We start from the raw sequence: 26,660 nt of genomic DNA, 5'->3' as shown, positions 1-26,660 counted from the left end.
GCTTTTGCATCATTTGATATAAATAAAAGGTTTCCTGCTTGAAATGAAGCGAATATTGAGGAGTGATTCCTGATTTCAAATCTAGTAGCAACAGAGTCATTAATTGTTTATGTAGAGCAGCGGCTCAGTAATTCATTTCCCTTCGATCTGAGATTTTTGTTTAATCTTTGCTGAAAATTCACAAAGGTTATTCTTACATTCTCATGGTCAGCAGAAGGAGTACAACAGTTTAAGGGCGACTCTGTGCCAGGCACAGAGTCGCATTAGCACACTGCAAAAGACGAGACCGTGCATGTTGAAGAGTCGGGAAGCGAAGGAGCAGTGAAGCCCAGGCTCCACTGAAGATACCAGAGAAACTCCCAGTGACATCAGTGGAGCATAACTGTGCATAACCGCCTGTGAGTGTTGGCCCAGATGATTATGCTTTTGCAAATCTGCCAGTGAAAATCCTTCAAGGTTGGGGAAGATATATGCTTATGAGTTGACTAATACGCTACAACAGCGTAACCCTGACTGTTGTGGTATTTTAGTATAGTGACTCATTTTCCAGGCTGTGGCTTTAATGAAATACTTGGTTTTGTCCAAAAGCCTGTGGAAAAAACTCCTAGTCACCCTTACTTCTTTTCATGTACTGCTGGAAAAGGTTTGCTTCCTACCAGTCTCACAAGTTCTCTCTCATCTTCTAATATATTGCTCAGAACAGGGGTTGTTTAGGCCTTTTTGGGGCTTATCTGTGATTTGACATGCCCTCTCACCCTGAGTGCATGAGCTCCTACCAGAGTTTTCCAGTAAGAAACTATTGCTACTAGCAGTGCGGAGCTAGGTGTGCTCCACATTCCTACCTTCAAACATTACATTGGAAGTGGTCTGGGGTAATTTTGAGTAGAGAACCTAAGGGGTTGTGAGTAGAGCTCCTGAGACACCCATGTGCCATGAAGAAGGCCTAGAAGCAGCTAGATTTCTGCAAGTGTCTCCAGATCAATGAAATTTCTCTCTGGATACTGGGATATTCACGGGCTTGAAGAGGAAGAACCCTTTGCTGTTTTCCCTATTATATTTTTGTAATTTGGAGAAAATTTTCTGAGTTTTAACAATGACAAATCTACTCGTATTGATATTTTCTGCCTTTTGGTAGGTTGCACCATTTGATCCAAATCTCAAGCTAATTTTTGAGGTCCCAGTCTTGAAAGAATTTGAGCAGTTGCAGCTCCCACAAAAGTAACCTGATCATTCCTATATCCCAGTAAAAATTTCATTAAATACATTTTGTTAAAAATCTCTTTGTATAAGCAAAGGATGTCAGGGAAGATTCACAGGAAAAAAGGAACAGGAGTAGAAAGGAGTAAAGTCTAAGGAGAAAAGGAAAGCAAATGCAGAGGAGTAAATTTAAAGGATTGCTTGCCATATGTGAAGGAATCTCTACGGTTAGAAATAGTCCCAAACTCATTTTCCTTTCACTGGAACCCATTATGTTTTCACACAAGAGAGCTAACACAATAAGGACATTAATGCTCTTCTTGCGTGCTAGCTAGTCATTAGAGACTCACATTAAGGAAGGCGATCAGAGAACACTTGTCACATGCCCAAACTACCCTAATTCAAGGAAATTGCCACCTCAGTGCATCATATGAGGCAGGTCAAGCCTAGGGTGAAGCAAGCTTTCTGTGTAAGAATTTTAATTAGCAATGAGCACAATAAAATACATAAGCTGCTGAAAGTTAACAAGTGCTACTGTTTGAGATTATGTTCAAATCCATGCTGTGTACTTCCCTTTCCTCACCGCCATAATGGATTAGCAGCATACTGGATAGTAACCAACAAATATTACAGTCATCCTTCTAATCTTATTAACAAAGATGTAAGAAGCATTAAGGACACATTTATACCACTTGTGGGAAACAGTCCAAATACAACGAACCAAAAGCTGCTTATCTACAAGCAAAAACAGCATTATATGACTGAAGGGAGCCAAGTTAATCAGAGCTATCAAGAGACTAATTCAGATCCAGAGGGCTGGGAAGGCAGATTAAATGATCATTCACAAATCATTGAAAGCATACACTATACAGTATTGTAACAACAAACAATGATCTTCTGTAGGGTGCAGTTTCCTGCTTTCTATATATCTATGTTTTGACATTTTAAGTATCTCATCAGCATCTTTTTATCCCTAAGTTGTGAATGTGTGGCAATAGCATTATAACTCAGCTTGTTAATCATCAGACCTTTAGGAAGGAAGGGGATAGACTGTAAAACCAAACCTAAAATTGTTCATGTTTATAGCAGTTTACCGTGCTTACCACAAGCACGTACAAAGTATAAAAGAATATTGTGGAGGAAAACTGGGGAAAGCAAATGAGGGAATGTGAAAAATCAGCTTTATATATGTTTCAGGCTCCTTTATAGGGTGGAGGGGAGGACACTGCTGGTTAATTTCTCACTTTTAAAATATTTTGTAGAAGTACTGAAATGTGCTGGTTTAGTGAGGAAAACAGCACACCAAAATATAGGTTTATTCACTGACTCCACCATGGAACAACTGGGGTCTGGTCTTATTATGCCTTTCTTCTAGTGGGATTGAGACTATCCACAGGCTACAACTGATACCTCTTTAGAACTGTCTTCCAAAGGCTCAGTTACCCATTTTTGAAAGTGGTTAAAACATTGGTTTTGGCTGCTTGCCTTTTTCCCCCTATCAGCAGTCCTAACAAAGACTTTTCCACTACTTACCAGAAGTAAAGGGTTCCTTCAAGGACTAGAGTTAATGGCACTTGTTTCTGATCTCACGAGACACGGAACACACTCCAGTTCTCTACACAACATAATTTTCCACATTTCTAGTGCCTGATTTTCCCTTGCTATGCACTGTATGTATTTACTTACATCAGCACAAAGTGAAGGCAAAAGGCTGCCAATGCAAAGCATTCTCTCTGGAAACATGACACTTTGGGATAAAAGACAACACAACACATTGGAAAGAAGACAATAGTCCTTTATTACAATAATTAAATTATGTGTGGGTTTGTTATTTTTTTCATAGAAAACAGAAAGATCTTCAGACTGGAAGAGTAAGGCTGAATAGCACGAGAGCCTAAAATCAAGTGAAATCAGCAGTTCAATTTGATAGCACTGTCAAATCAAACTTGTACAGATTTGTCCCCAACGATCTGAGCAACATAATTTGTTCATTTTTGTGACTTCATGGACTTGTTTTTTAGTTCTTTTCTTTCCCTTTGTCCACCGAAAAACTTTACATATCCCATTTATAGCTCTAGGAAGGTGATTGCCTCAGTGCTCACATAGTCCTTTGGTTTTTGTCATAGCATCAGACATAAGCCCTCATCTGGCTCTTATTTTCTTTCTAGGCCTTACCCAAATCTGCCTGCTCAGGTTTCCAGCTTGGTCCTATTATGTCCGAGATGCCAACTGGCAACAAAACTGCACAGCCACCTGGACTTAAAAGTAAATATTTTCTTGGCCATTCTAATTTCTCAGCATCTTTTCTGAGCTCCTGGTTTGCTCCCTAAGTTTCTCCCTAAGGTGCCTTAATTGCAATCATCCTCAAAAAAGGATCACCTATCTCCATTCAAGTTCTAGGACTGACTTTTTACCACCCTCTCTCCAAGATCTTGTTCTTACAAGGCCACCTGCCTGGACTACCCACACTTTCTTCTTCAGGTTCAGCAATAGCTATTAACCCTTTTCTGTCAGCTGCTTTCTAGATCTGAGTTTTCGCAGCTCCCTTTAAAAGGAATATGAAGTCCTTTTGAAGATATGCGGGTTGTTTCAAAGACTTGTCCACATCCTAGTACATTAATGATGAGGCCTAACAGAGCTCTTTGGTTTTGTATCATATGTCTTAACTGTCAGAGTGGATTTATACATCTCAAGAAAGAACACTCAGTACATTGCAATTCAATATCCACCAGAAAATAGAGTGTGCTTTTCTACTTGTTTTTTCTTACAGAACAAAGCTGTGGAGGGCAAGAAATTTGCCTGGGTCTGCAGCATCAGGTGCCAGTGATAAAGAGTAAAGAAAGGAATAGGCAGAACAAAAATGGTCTCTCTAATTTATTCAACTCTTCATTGTTTCTACTGCAAACAACTTAACTACAGTCTTTGCTGAGAAGTATAGTCTGGTGAGGGAGTAGGAAGGAAAGAAACCAAATACAGCTGTGCAAGAGGGATGCGGGGGTTACCAAGAGCTTGGTTATTCTTTCACATTTTGACCAATCTGAAATAGAGCTCTGAAGCACAAAGTTGCTCTGCCAAGCAACTAAGCAATTGAAAGGACTGAAATTCATAGATGTTGATGAGACTATCTTCTTTAAACTGTATGCTTTTGAGATTCTTTTGTATTCTTCTCCTTTCTGTGTCAAAATAAAAAATAAGTATTTACTACAGAAATCCATGTGTCTGTTTTCACAGATGCACCCTAGTAATTTTAAATCCATTTTCCTCTTTTTTATTCAGTTTTCAATCTGTATATTTGATATAGGGTTTTGCTGCTTGGAAAAAAAAATGCATTTTCTAGCCTGTGTCAGATTTTGTCAATAGGGATAACTTAAGCATTTTCACTGAATTCTATGCTTTGCTGAATTGGGATCATGCCTTTGAAGGATCCTAACTACAGGGAAAATGCTGTATTTCTTTTTACTGGCAGGGCACAGGGAGACGAATGGAACAGCTTTGAAGCACTCTCTGGCACAAAACAGAACTCACAAGTACAAGTGCTTATGAGGACATAACACAGAGTTAAGGGGTTCATGACGTACAAACACCCATGGTTCAACACTGCCTAGAGAAGCAAAACAGCAGCTCTAACTGGTGCTCCTGTCCCTTCATTCCAGTGGCAGACTGGAAACAAGAGTCTGCTGTCTCCGGTTGGCCACCGCCTTTTACAGAATTGGCCAAGTGACTCCTGTGTTTTCTTTTGCTGTTTTTGGAGCTGCCTTGTGTACATGGTTCTCTCCTGGGATATTTGTGGACTATGAGGGCCTGGAGACTGCATTCTGGCTTATCTACACCAGGAACTAAGGGTATCAGAAAACAAAGAACTCCCTGTAAAGTGGACCACGCTATGAACTTAAGAGCACACCCACAACTTTGTTATAATGTCCATGTGTAAACTCTTACCACACGTTAAATATGAGGTAGCTCACTGTGAAAGAAAGCAATAAATGCTCACTTCTTCTTACAAGCCAAAATGGTGGTAGATTAAAGATGGTAAAAGGCACTCGAGATAAGCTATCTGTGTTTTGCTGTGGAGTAAGAATTTGTTTGTGGCTAATAACTGCAGAATAGCTCTTGTTTACATCTCTGTTTAATTCATGGTCACTTGTGTGACCATGCCCTCTTTTGTAGAGCTAATATGCTCTAATCACACTGTTGTTATTTTAGAGGTCTAACTTTTCATTGGCATATTCTGCCTCTGCAATAAATCTTCCTGTAGAGCATTGTAGAGATGTAACTATACCAGAATTGCCCTGCCAGGAGGAAAAGCTTCTCTGTGCTAGGTCAGACAACTATACTATCTAACTGAAAAAAAACCCTGATAAAACACCTACCTATTATCCATCAACTTACAGCCTCTTTTACCTTTTTATTAAGAGCTTTCCCTAATCTACACAGTTAAACTTTAAGGCTAATAAAAATGAGCTCATAGAAAGCACACACAGATAAAGTGAACACTCCTTGAAACCACTTAGACTGAGAGGCATTACAGGTTGCAGGATTTGGGGCTAATGCAAGGTGATGTCTCTTTTACTTTCTTTTGACCTTCTGTTTCTCCAGAAGAAGATGTGATACTGTTCTCACTCCCGTCTCACTAGCAGACCAGGAGATCCACATAACCCTAGAGCTGCTGATTCAATCGTGTGGTGATAGAGAAGAGCATTTCTCAAATATGAAAGACTGTAAGTGAATGTCCACTGGGAAAGCTCATTCTGTTTAAGAATGCACTAGCTGAAATTGTTTTCTGCAGTTTACCTTTGCATCATTAATAAGTCCAAGATCATGGCAATCAAACTTCCATCCAGTGACTTTAATCTCCTTTAAATAATTCAGTGTGGTTAGTACCTGACTTAATTTGCATACTAACAGTGATGCAGGCACCCAGTCTTGTTTGCTGCTGAAATCTATGGATACCAGCTTCTTGAGAGAGATCAGTGGCTGCATGAAGGAAAGCCAGCCATCGCTTGTCACACAATTCATTGACAAGTCCAAGTGCTGAAGGTTCTTCAGGTGCTCTTTCTCAAAAAAATTGCCTGTGAACATATATTTATTTATGTATTTATTTTTGCTTCAAGCCCTAATGAAGAGAATGTTTCCTGTTCAGGATATTGAAGAATTGAATCTTATTGAAGTCAGTTGAACTTCTATGCTACAAAAAATACCATCCTTAATAGAAAAGGATTTAAACATGTGCTTGCATTTTTTCATATTTAGAATGAAGAACGTAAAATATAGCAGCCACAGGTCACAATTTTTTTTTATATTTAAACTTTTCTTCCTTGTTAAAACTTAACCTGTAGTATGTTGCATACAACAGGATACTTTTAATTACAGAGAGGTCATTAGCTTAAATGGGCCTATAGACCACTGCTCATGATCACTCACACAAAAGCATTGCAAGGTCAGGCTCATGAAAATTCTCATTCATTTTGACATTTCATTTCTACTGTATCCTCAGAAGGGGTGAGCAGTGTGAATTCAGGTAGTTTTTATATCTCCCTGATCTTCAGCTATCAACCTTGATAAAAGTTATACTAGTATTTGCCTTTTTTAACTCTACTATTGACATACGTTCCATAACAGACATTATGTTAGTGGAAGATTTGATGTAAGAAGAATACACTTGTATTCCTGTCATGTTTATGGAGGAGATAATCAATCTGTCAATCAGAAAAGATTCCCTCTCAAGGAGATTCTTCACCAGGAATATCTATTTGCCTGCAGGTCTTCCTTGCACTACTTACGCAGTGAAAAATGGTCCTCGTTGAGTACCAATGATGTGGCTCATTATTTGGCTCAGCTAATTTTATATCTATCTATCTATCTGTCTATCTATCTATCTATCTATCTCCTACCCAGACTTGATGCTATTTCACTTACATTATTAAAATTTTCTGGGTTTCCTGAACTGATTTTGAGTTTTTCTGGTTTTTGTCCATCTTTTGCTCATCCACAGTACATTTACTTACCTAGAATTCTGACCTCCACATCAGTGAGGCTCCATTTCCTCAATCCAAGTTTTGTCAGCTGTGGCATTTTTTCCAGTAGTTCTAACAATTTTCTTAGGCAAACCTTTACATCATCTCCCCAGGGAAGCATCAGCACTTTTATCCCAGGTAGGACATTTAAGCCATCAACTAAATGAAAATAATTGTATTTTTTTTTGTTATAACAGTTCACTGTAAAATCACTTTAAAAAGTTAAACCAAATCACATTTCAAGAGTGAAGAAAATACTGGTAGGTTAAAGACTCCAAGACTGTTGCTTTGATAGCAAAGACAGCAGCCAATTGCATACAATATTCTTCACTTCTAAAAACTTTCCATTCACTGAGAGGAAATGCTTCAGGATATCAATTATATCCTACTTAAAAATAAAAGAGGAGAGAATTCTTGAATTTCTGTCTGGATGAGTCCTGGAATTGAAGCTCATTCCCAGTTTAAACAATTTATCTAAAGAAATTTTCTGACTTACCAAGTCTGTCGATAGCATCTTTTCCTTTCTTTTCTAAGTAATTTTCTGACAAATCAAGTACATTCAGTTTTGGCAAATTACAAAGATTCTGAGCTATGGGAAGAAAAAAAGCTTGTTATACATGTTTTCAGTGCAGGATGACTTGTCGTCTTTTGCACCTTTCTTAGCTTTGTTTTTTAATGAACAACAAGACAAGATTTTTAATAGCCTCCAGGTTTTTCTCACTTTTCTGACATCCCTCTGATGCAAACTGTGCTCTCTTGCTGTTAACTGTGTCTCCAGGAATTAATACAATAAAGGACCTGGCCAGCCGTAAGAGCTGGAGTAATGGTTCTGCATAACTTACACTCTGGTGGCTAAATGAATCTTCAGTGGTGATGAGATAACTTTAAGACATCTTTGCAACACAGAAGCAGGGAAAAGCTGTCTGAATACATGGGAGATTCTTTAGTGGTTTAAGCCCTGGAGACTTCAACCTCCTGCTTCACAAAGCTATCAATTTTTTTATTATTATGATATAAAAAATATATTTTACAGGATCAGAGCATTGTGGAAGAGTAGGACTAGATGGGGCCTGAGAGTCTAACCATCTGTAACGGGGCAGGATATTGATGAGCCTAAACCGTTCGTGATACATATTTATCTACTTTGCTCTTTGAAATTTTCCGTGTTCTCCCTAGGTGCTATTTTACCTTCCTGGCTTTAGAAAGTTTCTGCCAATATCCAATCTAAATATTCTTTGTTGCAAATTTAGCTACTTTCTTCTCCCGGTGGACAAAAAGAATGGTTGATTATAATCTCTTTGTAGCAATGTTGAAAGAACATAAAAAAATTATCATACCTTTTTTAGACGTCTCTCTCAATCAAAACAAAACTAAACCATTCCTCGTAAGTCACACTTTCATAACCTCTAGCTGTTCTTGGTGCTTTCTCTCGATTTCTCTATACCCTTCTTAATTATGATACCGAGGCTGGGCACAGATTTGTTGCTCAGGACTCACCAGCACATGTTTTTTGCAATAGCATAATATTTCCAGTCTTCCACTGAAGAGCTCTGATTCTTTCCTGCTACACAGGTTAATCTCCATTTTATATGCATGAAATCGATGTCTCATTCCCAGCTACAGCCCTTTACATCTGTCTATACTGACTTCCCTACCATTGTTTTTGGACCACCTCTTAAATGCATCCAATTTTATTTATGGTTTTGCATTCCAACAGGGCTTGTAAGCCTTCCAAGCTCAGTATCATCTGAAATTTTATAAGTGTATCCTCCATTCTGTCATTTATGCCATCAGTTAAAATATTGTTTAGAACAAGAAAGGACTTAATTGATTGTATCAGAATGTTCTCTCACTTAGTGAAACATTTGTGATAACTAACTTTTTGAAAGTAACTCTTTGAAAGTAATTTTTAAACCAGTTATTCACCCATTTTATTTATCTACATTTCATTAGCTTCTTGTTAAGGGTGTTGTATAGGATAGTGTTAAAAACCTCATTTGAGTTACGACAGATCCAGACTTATCATTTCACAATCTTATTACTCTGTTCCCTGGAAAGGTTTGATGTGATTTTTTCACACTACCTTTTACCTCTATAATTTAAGTGCTTGCAAAATGTTTGTGTGATAATCTCTCTCAGAATTTTTCTTGGTATCAAAGTGAGGTTGGTTTGTCTATGGTTTCCTCCTTTCAAGGAAAAGGTACTGGATTTTCCACTTTCTTGCCTCCACAACTTTTCAGAGACAGTTGTCTATGGTTCAATGATTCTTTCAGCTTCTTCCTTACATACTTAATTGTGAATTTTCCTAAGTTCTGCTAACCTGAGTTCATCTGTTTTAGTTAAAAAAACTTTATTTATCCTTATTTGTACTACTGTGACCTTGTTAAAATGATTTGAGTAGGTACCTGATCAGAATGAATCTTTTTGGTAATGATTGAAGCAAAAACAACTTTGAAAACTAGTGATGCTTGCACAATCCATTATTTGCTTTCCTATTTTTTTTGTTTACAAAGCTACGCAATAGTTTATCTTTCTCTTTTATATAACCTTTATACTTAGGGTCTATATAAAATCTTTATAGAAACTTTCCTGACTGCATTTTACATCGCTGCTAACTGAAACTCATTGTGAACCTAAGTGTTTCTGATTTTGTCCTTATATGCTTTTTTCTTCTGTTAAAGAATTTGTTTTGATTTTCAAAACACACATATTCAGTTTGTAAAGTTACTATTACTATTCTTACCTAGAATTTCCACAGCCTCACTGGAGATACAGCAGTTGACTAGTTGGATTTCTTCAAGTTCACTTAGTTCATCAGAGACTGATCTTACAATGTAGGTTATGCCATCCCCAATAGCTGTCAAATGATTCATGTATAATAAGCGTAGCTTTCTCAAATTTCTGATACCTTCAGCTATGAATGGAAAAAAAAAAAGGTCACATTGTTAGGTGAACTGTTTTGATATGCTTATAATGCCTTGATCACAGCAAACAGCTAGACAGAATTAGATGTTTACTGCCTGGCACATTATAACTATCTGTATTTTGATGCCGTGAAATATAGGATAAGTTTTGTTTGCAAAACAAAGATAAACACAGCCTCTTGTTCAGCTACTGTATCATGTAATCAATATCAACTGCCCCTCAGCCGAGAGAAAGTAACTCATAGAAGATCAAATGTGATGATCTCGTGGAACAAATCCAGGAGAAGCATTCTTTTCCTATGCCATCAAAGAGAGGATGGGTAGACATATGGATTGCCATCTCCATTTCAGTAACTGGGTTGTGTGGCCCTAGAAAACATTATTCAAACTTTTCAACCTTGGTATCCAGTGACTGACCTTGCAGAAAGTCAGTGATAGGTCAGGGAAGGGAACCATATCACCTTTGCAACCTCCTGACTTGAAGTTCATGCAGATTAGCCAGTCCTGGGATCAGTACGTTAGATCTGTTTGACTACAATATGCATTACTAACTTGAAAGGAGCACTCTAATACTTTGTGACAATCGGGACACAGAACATATCAAGACTTCAATGCAAATATATAAGAAATTACTTCTTTAAATTAGATGATAGTATTTTCAAGTCCTAATAGTGTACCAACCAATTCAGACCAACTTGTTAAAATATTCACATTCTCAGCGCTATATCCTTGATTGTGGTGTGAAAGAGGAGAGAGGAAATTACCTATTTTTTTTGCATCACCTTCATCCATACTAATGTTGTCAAGTACAAGCCCTTCAGCATTCACAAGTTTCTTTATTCCATCAATAAGTCCACCTGCCAAACAAAACCCCATAGATGTATACAGCATGTTAATTTAATACAGGAACAAATTAATTTGTAGAACAGATACACTTCAGTGATATTAGGTTCTTGTGAAAAGTAAATAATAGTTTTGTGCAAAACTATGAATGTCTAAAAGGGATGACCTAGGGAGAATATGACAGAGGTCTACAAAATAATGAGTGCATGGAAAAGGTTGGGTAGAGACTGCCTGTTCAGTTTCTTTCTTCCAGTACAAGAACAAGAGGCCACCAATTGAAACTAGTCCAAAACAAAGATTAAGGACATAGTCCTTCACACTCTTTGCCAAAGGATGCTGCAGATGCAATAAGTTTACATAGGTTCAAAGCAAAGACAGACAAGTACTAGCAGGACCCTTTGGGGAGGCCACTGAATAAATAAATGATAAGCACAAGGAAATGGTCTGTGCCTAAAACAGAGGCTGTGAGATCATTAAGAAGAAAGTATTATAGATTCTTGCACTGTTCTTGCTCTTCCTTAGACCTCCACTTACAGGTGCTATTGGAGACAATGAACCAAGGTAGATGGACCCTTCTTCTGAATCAGTACGGCTGTTGTTACTATATTCTCATGCTGTTCTCCCTAACAGTCTTGGCATATGTGTGCACACAGGAAAGAGATTTTTTTTCTTTTTTTACTTAATATCTAGTTCCAGAATAATCTTGAGATTATATGTCATAGAATGATAAAAAAATTCAGGTTAGGACTTCTGAGGTCATCTAGTTCGATCCCCTGCTCAAAGCAGGGCTGCTTTTAAAGTTAGATGAGGTTGCTCAGGGCCTTATCTAGCCGAGTTTTGAAAATCCCCAAGGATAGTGATTAAATGACCTCCAGATCCCCGTTGCAATGTTTGACCACCTTCCTGGTAAAAATCAGTTTCTGTCCAATTGGAACTTCCCTTGTCACAAACTTGAAATTGTTGATTCTTGCCCTCTAGTTGTGCATCTCTGAAAAGCTCCATCTTTTCTATAACACAGGTAATGGAAGACTGCACTTAGTTTCCCCATTAGCCTTTTCTTCTCCAGGCAAACCATGCCCAGTTCTCTTAGATTCTCCTTGTGTATTAGGTGTCCCAGCTCCCTGGCCACATTAGCGGCCCTCCATTGGACACTAATCAGCTTGCTACTCTCTCTTTTATACTGGGCAGCCTGAAACTGCACATAATACTCCAGATTGGCCACAAGAGTGCAGAACAGAAGGGGATAATCACTTCCCCAGGTACGCTATTGCTAACGCAGTCCACTACGTGCTTGGTCTTTACCACTGCAAGAGTGCTTTGCTGACTCATGATAACCTGTCTCTGAGATTTGCTATCATCAGTACTTGTGTAAGTTTCTCAAGACAAGATACATTCATGGATAGCTTGAATGACGAAAAGCTCGGAGCACAGTGCAGCAGCAGATGCACTCATCCTCCATTAGTGCCCTGCTCTGACAATAGCATGGAAGGATCCTGTATGTGTGTGATTCACAGCATAAGGAAATACATGTCCCTCATCCTACTTGCAGAATCCTTCACCTCAGGTATTTCTGGAGCATACTATACTGTAGTTACTACACTCTTCTTTATTATGCCATTGTAATTTTAAGAGAAAACAATTATTCAAGCTAGAAGCATTTAATTAATTATTGGAATGACTTATCAAAAGATACTGCAGATTTCCCATCATGTTAGATATTAGCATCAGAAGTAGACTTCTTTTAAAAAAATGCTTACCCAGAAATTATGGCAGATATGTAGGAAGCAATGAGGGAAAATTTCTGTCCAATGTTGCAGGTCTAGATTAGGCTATAACACTCTCATTTGGTTGCCAAAAACATATGCATCTGTTGTGAAAACTAAGTTAAAGTGATGGTATGCTGTATCTCATGGTGCTTATAAAGTTTACCTAGCATATAGACGTTATGTCATTTACTGTGGATTATTTGCACCAGAGTTGTTAAAATTTTTCTCTCATCTACTATTTTATTAAAAACCAGATTTTTTAATATATTGTGTACCAAGAACCAAGAATGTGATGCAATGACAACTGACAAGAATTCAAAGGCCTTTGTGTAGCAAGAAACAAGAATATAATGAAATGGCAACTCACAGGAATTCAAAGGCCAGACCTGACTTACACAACTAAACAACATAAGTGAATTTACATAACTGAGCAGATTGCAGTCACTTTCACCATGAATACAGAATTGCATTCTAGCAATATAACATTTCTCAAACTGATCAAAACCAGGCATCTTCCATATACAAGGCAGCCGTGAGCCACTTTGTTTTACCTTCTCATCCACATTTATCTAAAAGACCTCATTTGCTGCCAGTAAATACTGTACCTTCTAGATTTTCACTTTGCAGATCTCTTATATGTAAGGTTTTCAGCTTTGTCATTGTTGTGATCTGTTGCTCATCTTCCACAGTAAGAGGTGTGGACTCCACAGTAAGATCTTCTAAGTTTTTACAGGTTTCAAGGACTGCATTCAATGTTCCTGTGATACCAGCACTATTGCTGATGCGCAGCTTGAGGCTTGCAGCAGAGCAACATATTTTGCCCAGATATTTAATATCACGTTTCTTTAACTTGTTGAAATCTTGCAGTGTAATTTCTAAAGATCTGAGACTCTGGTTCCAGTTGAAGAATAAGGAGACAGCCTTTTCAGGAATGTAAGTTTTGAGTGAACTAATTTGAAGATCTTCCACATTCTCATTGTCTGTTTCCTTACTTGGTGAATCATTTCCAAAAAAATCTAACTTAATGAGTCCTAGTACACTAACACAATTTGGTAAGTATCTAAAAAAATCAGAGAAATAAATTGGGATGTTCTGAGTATTAATGTAAATACTTTTATCACAAAAAAACTCTTCAAAATCTCTGCTCAATGCTGATTTTGAAGAACTTTCATAAAAGAAATTAATGACACAGTCTGCAAAAATATCCTTGTCAGTTTTATTTAAATCTTCCTTTTCTGTTACATTTTCAGGGGGGGTTGTGTATTTGCCTTCCAAAGCCAGATTCTTTAATGAAAACAGTTGAGAAATATCTCTGTGCTGATCAATTCTTTTCAGGAAGTCCAAAATTATTCTAGTGGCATCTAGAGAGGATCCACAAGTGTAGAGGAGCAAATTGAAATAAGTATTAGTAATATCTGAAATAGTATTAATTTTCTGTAGATAACTATACCCTTTCTTCACCTCTGCTTCCTGGCAGGATGTCAGTAGTTTGCAAAGTTTCCTGCCTGCAGTGTATTCCTGAAATGATTTATGAAAGAATCTATATGTTGGTTTTAGTCTTTGAGCTGTGTATTTATTCAGGAGACCTGAAGCTAGCAAGACTTCTTCTTTTACGTCAGCTAAATCCTCAGACTGAAAATCAAACCTTTGATCAAATATTCCATCTAAAGCTAAGTCTCCACAATGATTTATGCTCAGCATAATATGATTTTCTGTTATTTCTTTTGTTTTGTACCTGTTTTTCTCCACCATCAAGTCATACAAAGTAGAGAAAAGTAGAGTCTGGGTGCTTGGATGAAAATTACTTTCACCCATTTGGATGGCACAAGCAATGATGACAAAGAGTGGAGTCTTCATAAGGTTCTTCATGGAAGTGGCCTCTTTAAGCTGGTTTAACAGACCATCAGCTAGCTTATTTGTCAAGACATTTTTAACGAGCTTCTTGCAACTCTCCTCTGACAGATCTCCTATTTCAGCAATCAGTGACCCAAACTGTCTGATTTTATGGATAGACTCAGTCCTGGTAGCAATAATGACCATGTTCTTGAATTTGTGGTTTTCTTTAATCATTGCTTCTATCTCTGGACAGTTTTGGGGTTTGAATTCGTCATATCCATCTAACAGGAAAAGGACCCTTTGCCTTTGTGCTAGTAGCATTTTCATGAAATCTTGTTTGCAGATGGGGTATTGTTCAAAAAGAAGCTGATCACAGACAGTCTCATATATTCCACCTCTTGTGCTAGTCAGGCTGATAAAGAAAACAAATTGGAATTTTTTCAAAGCGGAGCAATTGTCAGAAGCCCAGAGTACAGCAATCCTTTTTAGAAGAGTTGTTTTTCCTTTGCCAGCTTCACCTTCTATAATGCAGGGATTTTTCAGTTCCTCTAGAAGGACATTTAGCGTCAGCTGCCCTTTCCTGCTATTATGTATATCCTTTTTCCACAGCAAGATGTCAGTATAGGCAGTTCCCAAATCAAAAATTATGTCAATCTCACTACCCAGAGGATGATATTTTTGAAAAGCTGAAGATAGATACACATACTTTAAATCCTGAATCAAGTCATTTAATTTATTTTGTTCCACTTGCCCGGTAGTACCTAAGGCAAACAGATCATGTATCAGTGAATTAAATAGTCAATGAGTTTGTCAATTAAAATTTCATTACTTTTGGAATAACTGTCTGAATGTACTTGCTAAATCAATCAAATAGTGATCAATCAAATAGGTAAGCAAGAGGCATGAGATGTATTTATTGCCCACTGTCTAGGCAAGACTTAACTGATAAGGGCTTTAATTACCCCCTGTGCAGAAGATTCATATAGTCTGCAGATACCACTCTGGCTGCACTTAATTCCTTATTTGAGGGTGTTTTTCATGCATTGGATTTCAAAAATGTAAGCTTCCATACAAGCATATGAAAGTTTGTATGTGCCAATGCATGATGAGAGTATGAGGTTTTTATGTAATAAGGTTTTAATATGGAAAGACAGCATTTATATATATATATATATATATGAAAGTTATTAGAGTATTAGAGAAAAACTTGTAAATCAGTAACAGTTTTTGACAGTTGGACTGAATGAACTTTTAATCTAGTTCTTTTTTTAAACTATGTCTTTTGCATTTCTGTTATTTTTGGTTAATCTAAGAGTTGCTTTCATACAGTTTGGAAGTGAGCTTAGTTGAACCTTCCACCACAGACATAATAAAATGTAGTAACATCTAGAAAGTCTGAAGCGTGCAAAAAGCCAGCTTTTAAAGGGAGCCCTGGAAGGTCTGTATGCACTGCTTCTTACAGCGCATATATGTAGACTAAAGGACAGGGCTGAGTCAGACGTGTATTTCAAGATCAGACTCTTGAAGCAGGTGGAGTAAAGACTCACAGTCCCACAAACTGAAGGAAATCAGGGAAACCTATTTTAGGGAAATGCCTCAGTAACAAATGTTGAGCCTCTCTGGGAGTACCGAAAGATTAGCCTAGGTGTACGCATTACATTCATACAATAAGATACAACATAACAAACTTGCAGCCTGTGCAGAAGCAGTTTCAACTTCCAGGGAAAAGGTTTATATTTGAAAAATTCATTACATATCCCCATTAAATTTTACATTAATTTTGTCCATAGAACTGATCTAATTCAGTGTTCAGCTCACCCACAACTCACCATAAACTAGTGATGGGATGTGTTCAACTGTCTAAACTTCAGCTATCTGATCACAGATGATTTTCATCCTTTCAGAATTTTTCACTGGATTTGCGTTTCCCCTCTTTGTGTCTTAACGTTTGTAAAATTTCTTAGTGTCAACTGTCTTATTCTCTCAGATGAAACAATTCAGACCATACAAATCGAATTAGTTTAACTACAGAATTATAAGACTATTGTAAAAATGAGTGAATTGCAAGTTTTTCACAGGTTTTTTTTTCCTATAATAATTTAACTCCTGACTAGAAGACAAAAATATAACCAGTAATACTTACAATATCCTTGCAGGTCATGAAAGAGAAAAGGGTTGTGTTTCTCAAGTGACTTAACCAAAATATTGCAGGCTTCTGAACCTTTATTCAAAATCATGTAAATCATCATTCTTGAGGCTTCCTGTTCAACCTTTTCACAGGCAATGGTATTCACTTCTTCACAAGACATGACATTGCAGGCCAAAAGGTCATCTGCTATTTGCTTGACAGTGATCATTCCCATTCTTTGAATGAGATGTACTCTGTTGCTTTCTATAAATTCCACTGAGAAGAGAGAATTCAATTTCTTAGAATAAGTCTAGCTCATACAGTAGCTGACACATAAATTGTCCTTCAGTATTCAATGCACACTTTTGTGGTGCACTGAGTGGCTAATATCTACACAGGTACAAATAGTATTCAGGAAATGGTGAGATCTTAGTAGAAATGCAGAAAAAGTTTATAAAAGTTTCTGTGAATGGATAGGAGGTTTCTGGTAAAAAAAGACGCAGTATGGAATGTATCAGTATGGGTATGAAAGCCACATGATATGTCTGAGATATTGGTGGGCATCGCAGAAACATATTAAAAGTTTCAATGGAAATTGCTTTTGAAAATTATATTATTTACCAACATCTCTAAATATGGGTTCATATTTCTGGATCTGCATTTGAAAATCGTGTCAAGTTCATGCAGGTCATGACAAATATAATTGGATTCTTCAAACAAAACCTGTATGAAGTACTTAAACATTATTACACTAATTTTAAGATTAAAAAAGTCAAAAGAGCTACACTTAATGCCCAAGCTCATAGACAGTCCTGAACACATCCCAGGATGAAAACATCCCCAAACAGGCTTCTGTACTCTGTGGCTGGGATGGCTAAGAATCAGTGTCAGGGCATGCAAGCACTCCTAACCAGATGGAATACATATATGATATTTATCTGTGTGTAGCTTGGAGAAATGCACAGATCCTCAGCTCCCAAGCTAGCTAAGAAGTACTTATATCTCACCAAAATTATTTTTTAATAGCCAGTTGAAAGTAGGCAACAGCATTGTGTAGGCGGCAAGGAGGTAAAAGAAAGACGTGATAGAAATGAGGCAGGGCTCTGGCCTGATGTTGGTAAATTGGAGTCATTAGGGACAGTCCCGTTTCAGTTGGGCAGCTCTGTTCTCTTTCCGTCCGCAAAATCCAGGAGAGGTTTGAGATATAATAGTAATAACTAGGGGAGTCATGGGAATGTCTTTTGTGGGAAGATGTGTATGTGCCACAAGAATTTCTCCAGAAAGAGCTGCACGTAGAGAATTTTACATTTTTTGCAAATTTGCAATTTCTTTGTGTGGAATTTTAAAATAAATGTTGGGGCATTGATTTACCTGCACATGTCAAAACAAAACTGGACTATCATTCCTCTAAGTTTTTTCGACCTTGAATATTACAGTAAATAAGACCTTTTCAGGGATAATTTTATAAAACTTAAGCTTCTGTATAATTGTGGGGGAAAGGGAGAAGCTGGTCTTTACAAGTCTGAAATCATCTGCAATATTTTGGAATAAACCATAGAAATGACTATAAGATAGCTAACATAAGAAATATCCAGTTCAGAAAAATATTTTGTCAGAAAAAATTACTAATCTGTCTGTAATATGTTGAAATAGAGATGTTTTTATAAAAATTGTCTGTAAGGGCTATCTTTAAAAAACATTTTAGAGCAAGACTTTTTACAATGTTAATAAATAGTCATATTATATAACTAGAACATAAATATAGCAATTATAATGTAATGTTTGTTGAAAATACATTTTCTTTTTAAGGTTATTTGATTTTTTAATTACTATTTACATTTAACATTAAATACAAAGAAACTGTAGTTTACAAATCTTACTTGTTCAGACTGGAAGTTTCAATGCTTGAACTGTGGAACAGTGAATCTAATATCCAGACTGAAAAACAAAACAAATCAAAAGATTGAATACTCCAGATATTACTGTCATTTTCCTAGACCAGAAAAAAATTACCTTTCATGAAATGCTGATATGAAATTAGTCAGATATAACAATATTCTCCCTAGGCGAATTGACTACAATTACTTTGCTTTGATATCTTTTATATATATATACATTTGATAACTTTAAAGAATGTTTCAAATCGATAAGCACGAAATATTGATTTAAGCTAGTGATTTTAATCTTCTGTGCTTTAATTCCCAAGAAACAGATCATTCTCATAGACCAGCATAATTATTAAAATAGAACCTTTAAAGGAAATTTGGTCACTATTTTTGACAACCAGAAAGATACAGTTCATTTTTCACTTTGTTTCAGTTCATGTTTCACATAGTTTCATAGTGTAATATATATCTCTGCAGATTCTTATTTTTTGCATTTTTATCATTAAGGATAGTGAATGAGGCATATGTTACTTATTTATGTTTTTACTTTGAATGATACTAAGATACATTTGGATGGAAACGGTAATTAAGGTAACAGCATACAAAGCCCACACTTAAATTCATGTATTCATTACATAGAACTAAAGTTACCTTAAATAAAATTACTTACTTTTAATAGATACAACTGAGAAAATAAAGTCCATTTGTGATAATATGTAGCAGGTCAAATTAAAGGTCTGTCTAGCTCAGTATCCCGTCTCCAGCAGTGCCTTCTGTGAGATGTTCCACTCCTTGGGATGTTTCCCATTTCCATTATATTCTTTTTGCGATGGAATGCTAGAGCAGACCATGGTATTAAGATACCATATGGCTTTATGGGCAGACAGAGTGCCACAATAATGTTCTCTCTTTCATTCTCCATTTTCTGACAATTCCTTCCATTTGCTTTTACTGAGCATTGAGCAGATATTTTCATAGAGCTATCAATTTTAACCCACAGTTCTCATTTGTAAATGTTAATCACCATCCTTATGTAAGCAAACCCACAATTTTTAGGAGTAACTTAACAATATACTGAATGAAAAATACTGTTTGTTTAGACAAGCTTTTTTTTTTAAATCCTTAAAATACTCAAATATCAAGTGTAGGAGCACGGTCTATTGACATTAACCTGCTCTAAGCCAAAACTTAAATATTCTAAAGCTTCTAGAATCTACAATAGTCTCCAGTGTTACCAGCTTTACTTAGTAATAATCTCATAGTTTGTAGCACACTAAATAGTGTGTTAATAGTTAGTAGTAATTAATAATACTTGCTAGTATACTAGATTACTACTTAGTCATAAGTTCTGGAAAACTATTCTGGCTTTACAGTGCTGAAAGACTCATTTGAACTTGCTCCTGAAAAAGTATCACCTTAATTATGACAACTTTTTTAATAGTTTTTCTAAGCAAATGCACACAAGCTTTTTTTTTTTTTGTTTAAAGAAATAGTTAAAATAAATAGTTGCAAATTCCCCACTGCCAAAGGCATGTAATGTTTCGTAAGAGAAAAAAACGTAGAGCAAAATGAAGTTAAAACACCTCTGAACTTTCTTCTTTACAAACATTCAAAAGTAAGGTAGTGGTAAGAAAGAAAGCAGCTTACCCACATCAGCGTGCTCTTAAGTTAAAAAGACTCAGTAAGCAGTAAAGTGTCGTAGTGCTTGTCAAAAACTGACTCCATATTATCTGTAAGTTCCTTCTTTGCAAGTTTCCTCCTTGTACAATTACTTAATATCTTGTTTGCTTAAGGAGTATGTTGTGCAATACCTGTCTGTTGCCAGAAACATATGGAACTGTTTCTTGCAAGTTCTAGTTCATAACTACTTGAAATTTTACAATACAGCGGTTATCAAAAACCTAGCCTTCAGTCCAGGGTTAATGGTCAAGTTAGTAAATATTTCTACTACCAGTAGAAATGAGTGTATCTACGATGCATTTACTTCATTCACTCCTTAATGGTTTCACTGAAAGATAGTAACTTTAATTCATGAGTGAGATGTTCACTGCGGTACTCTGTGATACCTAGACTAAACCATGGAGCCTTGCTGTTCCAAGAAGGCAGGGCTCAGGGCTTTCCTCACTAATTAGAGCAGCACTGACTCAAGCAACTCGATATAGCGAGGCAGGGCCAAAGAGGTGGTCTAACAACCCTAGATGCGTATGCAAAAGCCATTTCAAAGCGGATGATTTATACTATCAGCATAAAGACTGGCCTAATCTAATATTACTCTGAGACATTAGGAATGAAACTCCACAGCAACTCTGCCTACTTCCCCTGTCGCAGCAGTTGGCTCCAGACTTCCCCCAAGAAATCAGAAGATGACTCAACACCAATGATTCTGACTTCCTTTTCACACAGTAAATATTGCAAAGTGTTCCAGTAAATTCACATACTGCACGAGTCTTGTACTTCTAAAATTAAAATTAAACAGGAGCCCTTCCTAAGATAACCATTTGCAGATAGATTGCATTTGTGATTGTCCGACAAGGCATTTGTATGCAGCACAGCTTACTACAGCTTTTTTAAATACTTCCTTTCCCTTTTTCCTTTCCCTGACTACTATACCGTAAGCCAGAGTGCAAGCAAATTGTCCCACTGGTAGTAGGAGTGAAACCAGCACTTGCAAACAGTTAAGATACATGGAAGAGTGGTTATGTGCAAAGAGCTACTAAGACAACCTAAACTTCAGCAGATCAGCTGGAACAATTTATGATCGCTCACCTTTTTACGTGTAGTCTGGGCCTTAATCAATGAAAGTCATTTCTAAAGTAGACGGGTAGACGTGGTGCTTAAGGACATGCTTTAGTGGTGGACTTGGCAGTGCTAGGTCAACGGTTGGACTCAATGATCTTAAGGGTCTTTTCCAACCTTAACGATTCTATGATTCTATGACTCTAAGTGCAAAGAAAGGGAAAATGCATAAAATGCTGACAAATCTAGTAGCAGCATCTGTGTGAAACAGGTTACTCAACTCGTTTTGAACACTTTTTTTCAGTATCCCACCCTGAACTGAAACCCTGGACAAGGTCTGATCTGGCAAAAGCAGTGCTAGAGTGCCCTCCGCTGGCACCGCCCAGTCAGGGGACAACGGGTTGCTCACTTGCAGAGTCTGAAGGGGAAGGGAAAGGGGCTGAAAGGAGGGGGAGGACAGCCAAAATCTTAATATTTGAGCAAATGCTCAGAAAAATCCCAAATCATGTTTAAAAAGAAGACTGTGAATGATAATTACTGTCTTTATAAATAGTCTACTGAAAGCAGAGAAATAGAATTACTCACTTGTCCATGTTCATACAGAGATCATATACTCAGAATCATAGACAATGAGAAAATATAGAAAATATTTCCAAATAGCGAACAAGATCTCTTCTTTGCTAGGCATGCTCAGCAGTGTCACAAAATTGTCTTCTGCTTCACGTCAACCTACCTCTATTTTAGTTGTACTTAGAAAATCATACAGCACATGCATAGCATTAGGTCCAGTGCATGAAGCCATGAAACGAGGAGAGAAAGAACTCACGATGGTCACTCAGCCTGTCGTGCAGTCTCATTTGTCACTGCTCCTGTTCAGCACATTAATAAAATGTGCATTTGTGACTCATCTTATTGCATAATATTCTGCCATTAAGTATCATTGTCCCAAGTTTCCTCCTCAAAGCTGAGTGCGAGACTTCATCTCTTTCTCCTTTGTCTCCTCCCAGCCTTTTACAGTACCCTGAGAGGGTTTTATCCTCATGTTTATCAAGAGTTACACTACTTTTGTCCCACACGCCCCCAAGTCTTGTTTTAGTAGTGTATGTTGCTGGTCTTGTTAGGAAACGGGTACCGAACTCCTTAAAGGTTTTCAGACCTTACGTCAATAAATAAGAATTGCAATGAAGCAAGTGAAAGGTTTGCCTTAAGTGCAAGCAATTCCTTGACATTGCATTCTTTGTTGTCAACCCTATATGTAGTTACATTAAAAAAAATAAAAACAAGTAAGCAAGCAAACAAACACAAACCAAACAAAGAAAGGAGCCTAAAGGAGCCTAGGCTCTACAGAGGGATCTAGACAGACTGGATCGATGGGCCGAGGCCACTTGTATGAGGTTCAATAAGGCTGAGTGCCGAGTCCTGCACTTGGGTCACAACAACCCCATGCAACGCTACAGGCTTGGGGAGGAGTGGCTGGAGAGCTGCCTGGTGGAAAAGGACCTGGGGGTGCTGGCTGACAGCCGGCTGAACATGAGCCAGCAGTGTGCTCAGTCAGCCAAGAAGGCCAATGGCATCCTGGCTTGTCTTAGGAACAGTGTGGCCAGCAGGACCAGGGAGGTGATCGTGCCCCTGTACTCGGCACTGGTGAGGCCGCACCTCGAGTACTGTGTTCAGTTTTGGGCCCCTCACTACAAGGACATCGAGGTGCTGGAGCGTGTCCAAGGAAGGGCAACGAAGCCGGTGAAGGGTCTGGAGCACAAGTTCTATGAGGAGCGGCTGAGGGAGCTGGGGTTTTTAGCCTGGAGAAGAGGAGGCTGAGGGGAGACCTTATCACTCTCTACAACTGCATGAAAGGAGGTTGTAGCCAGGTGGGTGTCGGTCTCTTCTTCCAAGTACCAAGCGACAGGACAAGGGGAACAGCCTCAAGTTGTGCCAGGGGAGGTTTAGATTGGATATTAGGAAAAATTTCTTCACTAAGAGGGTAGTCAGGCACTGGAACAGGCTGCCCAGGCAACTGGTTGAGACACCATCCCTGGAGGTATTTGAAGGAGTTGTAGATCTGGTGCTGAGGGTCATGGTTTAGTGGCAGACGTAGTAGTGTTAGGTTAATGGTTGTACTCAATGATCTTAAGGGTCTTTTTCAACCTAAATGATTCTATGATTCTATGATTCCATGATTCTAAATTTGTCAAATAACAGATGTGTCTGGCGTCCTATGGAGGGCACAGCTTCCAGAAGCATCCAAGACATCCCAGCAACAGCAGGGAACAGCACAATCATAGCAGTGGAGGTAAATAAAGTCATAGAATCATTGAATCGAGTTGGAAGGGACCCATAAGGATGATCGAGTCCAACTCCCTCCTCCTCGCAGGACTACCTACAAATACACCACATACATAGTGCATCACCCAAAAGCTCCTTGAACTCTGACAGGCTGGCTGTAACAGAGTAAAGAGGAAGAGACATCAGAAGTTGAAGGAAGCCTATTGCAAAGGTCTTGCAACAAACAAGTTCCACATAACAGTTAAGAAAATCAATTACTAGATGTCTTGATTGCTCAACGTTTTAAAGAGGAAATAAAATCACACAAATATTTGCAGGGCCGTTTTGTATTACCAAGACAGTTTTCAATTAAAAAATAGGTTACATACAATTATAGGTGACTTTTTTCTGCTACTGCAAGGAAACTGATAATCACTGTAAAATGTCCACAGAGAACCTGAACCCAAGTTATATTTTATATAAATGCAAACTTCAGTTATCTTTGGATGTGGCAAAGTAGGAACTTTCCAGTCATGCTCTCTCCATAAAAACCAGATTGGCTTTTACTTGTACAAAATTATTTGAGATGAAACTTGCAGTGATTTCCTTTAATGGGATACATATGAGAAAGGAGGTTCTTTCTCCAAATCAAACCACTGCTCCAATACAATTTCTCCTCCCGTAACTTTTTCAATTTAAAATACATCCATATTTATGCTCCATGGAATTGAATGAGTTCTATGTATGAAGTAGAATTAAATATATGTAGTATGAATACCAAATTTAAGCCTGGTTCCCTGAGATGTCAGCAGAAAAAAGTGTCCTCTGAGAATAAATGTGCCGATATTCAGCAGGGAGCAGAGGGAAGGAGCTAATGGTTAAGCCTAAGCAGGGTTATCTGGGAGCTTCTCTGTCAAATCTAGCAGTTGTTGAACACATAAAAAGTGAGATCATGGTTCCTGATTCTTCAAAGCCTAGACCACAACCAGAGCCATTGCGCTTGTCCTCTTATTATAACAGGGACTGGCAACATCATCTCAGTCATATTATTTTACAGCTTCTTTAGTACTACATAGGTGTCTGAAGGTCTGTCAAAAACATGCTTCACAGCACTATCATTGACCAGATCATGAACAGAACATTTGGTGATGCTTTGCATGTTATCAGACTTGACATTAGGAAGCATTTCTTTAGAGAGAGGGTGGTTAAACGCTGGCACGGGCTTCCTAGAGAGGTGGTTGGTGCCCCAAGCCTGTCAGTGTTGAAGAGGCATTTGGACAATGCCCTCAATAATATGCTTTAACCTTTGGTCAGCCCTGAAGTGGTCAGGCAGTTGGACTAGGTGATCATTGTAGGTCTCTTCCAACTGAAAATATTCTAGTCTAGTCTAGTGTAGTCTATGCGTCACAGTTGCTACTAGCGAGGCTTGGTAAAGGGGCTATCTTGGATGTAGCAGCTTAAACTGTGGGAGAAGTTTTTGGATATGCTATTCCATTTTAATTATGATCTAAAAAGGCAGCCATTCTGGAGTGTACGCAATGTGCTGCGTTCTACATATGATTTGTGACTATGCCAGATTTCCTCCTAGACAAGGGAATTGCAGGAGAGCAGTGCAGAAACCTCAGAACTGCAGGGGACTACCAAGGATACCATTAATATACAGGGACCTGGCATAGCTTAAAAAATACCATGAAAACCACATGTAGATACTGAGAGGGAGCAAAGCTGAAAGAATGAGACAGGAGAAAAAAGGATGTAGGGTAACAGAACAGATTTAGGATTGTGCTTGGAAAACAGTCACCCAAAGGGCTGCAGATGACCATGATGATACTGAGAGGTACAATATCGCTGGATAGTAAAGATGGAGGCATATCCTTCTGAACAGTCAAAAGGAAGGATGCAATTTTCCATGTCCATCACAGAAGGAAAATATTTTGGATGATGCTTTTATTCAACAAAGAAAAAAAAAAACCCAACATCCAGAGTTATTTTTAAAAGGCTATTTGCCAGCAAATCTTTTGCTACTGAAAGTTCAAAATACTCTTTTTTAGCAGTATGCAGGAAGCAGATTACATGGGTCAAGCAGCATACAGAAACACAGGAAGAAAATATCTCACTATGAAATGAGAAGCAGATTTACAATTAAACACGGTAACAGGCAGATGGTAGGTGGGGGCAGGCAGAGGGCATTGGCCATGTGGACGAACACCTCGTAAAAGAAAATGAGGAAAACCGTTGCAGATGGCACTGAGGGGGCAAAGCTGTCGTCCCAGGCTGCTGCAGATGCCGAATTTCTCCTGCCAGCCTTCAGATCGGTTCTGGGAGGTCAGACTGGACTAAAACATCTGGCCTCATGTCTTGCATACTGCCCGTCATGATGACAGCGGCTTTCACACTGAAGCAGCCAGCAGCGTCAGAGCTGCCCCAGGCGCCCTCCAGAGCCCTAGCGCAAGGGTCATCGCTCGTAGGGTCTTGCCAGCCGAACTTCCATGAGAAGCACTCGCTGGAGGAATACTCGGGGGGGGGGGGGGGGGAAGCTTTGAAAGTAGTGCATTTCCCGGGGCTACCTTTTGGCGTGGCGTTCAAGCACCGTACCGACCCGCTACACCGGTCACCCACAAGTCTCGGAACGTAACCAGCACAGGGCACTAGCAGGGGGGCGCGTTCAGGAGCCGGCAACCGCTGGGGATCGCTCCCGGGGCTGCACCCCAACCCCCGGCCCACCGCCGCATCGCTGCGCCGCCAGGGGCCCCCACGCTGTCCCTGCGTGCGCGGCGCAGGCGGCCGCTCCCGGGGACGGGCGAGCACGGCACCGGCGGGCCGTCCTGCTGCGCGGGGGCAGGAGGAGGGCACCGTCCCTGGGGCAGAGGGGTTACCGGGCGGGGGACGCCGCGCAGAGGGACCGACCCTGAAGGGGCAGAGAGAGCCAACACAACAGCACCCCCAACTGTTAAATCGTGCCTCGTCCAATCAGGAGGAGCTTTATACCGGAGTCGAAGTGACCTCACTCCCCGAGACAGAGCTGGGGAGCCAGTCAGCACTAGTCCTGCGGCGGCCAATCACGGCGC

General features: G+C 38.8%; 1 protein-coding gene across 15 annotated transcripts; it reads right to left on the bottom strand.

The window, feature by feature from the left end:
• Positions 1–2,981: 2,981 nt before the first annotated feature.
• NLRC4 (NLR family CARD domain containing 4) lies at positions 2,982–26,547 on the bottom strand. 15 transcript variants are annotated; one of them, XM_087773913.1, is made up of 12 exons: positions 22,064–22,453; positions 21,361–21,533; positions 20,242–20,409; positions 19,265–19,431; positions 18,589–18,646; positions 16,724–16,984; positions 13,350–15,341; positions 10,900–10,992; positions 9,955–10,125; positions 7,708–7,800; positions 7,203–7,370; positions 2,982–6,266 (listed from the first exon to the last, which is right to left on the bottom strand). In XM_087773913.1, coding segments are annotated over exons 5-12 (3,096 nt in total). In that variant the 5' UTR covers positions 18,590–18,646; positions 19,265–19,431; positions 20,242–20,409; positions 21,361–21,533; positions 22,064–22,453; the 3' UTR covers positions 2,982–5,949. The 15 variants fall into 15 exon arrangements, with proteins under 15 accessions (XP_087630039.1, XP_087630038.1, XP_087630046.1 ...); XM_087773912.1 differs by lacking the exons at positions 20,242–20,409; positions 22,064–22,453 and adding an exon at positions 26,160–26,547; XM_087773920.1 differs by lacking the exon at positions 19,265–19,431.
• Positions 26,548–26,660: the final 113 nt, after the last annotated feature.

This window comes from Nipponia nippon, unplaced genomic scaffold (genome assembly GCF_047370975.1).
Source record: "Nipponia nippon isolate SJK-2023a ecotype South Korea unplaced genomic scaffold, ASM4737097v1 scaffold_4, whole genome shotgun sequence".
Taxonomy (NCBI): domain Eukaryota; kingdom Metazoa; phylum Chordata; class Aves; order Pelecaniformes; family Threskiornithidae; genus Nipponia; species Nipponia nippon.
This window is presented reverse-complemented; position numbering and strand designations above follow the sequence as displayed.

Bases quoted from the DNA above. Each gene is read 5' to 3' on its own strand.
- NLRC4 (XM_087773912.1), bottom strand. The intron at 10,993-13,349 runs GTACAGTATTTA...TTTGTTTGGCAG, and splicing joins GCAAAGTGAAAATCTAGAAG to GTGGACTTATTGATGGAATA. The intron at 7,801-9,954 runs GTAAGAATAGTA...TTCTTCCCATAG, and splicing joins TGAGGCTGTGGAAATTCTAG to CTCAGAATCTTTGTAATTTG.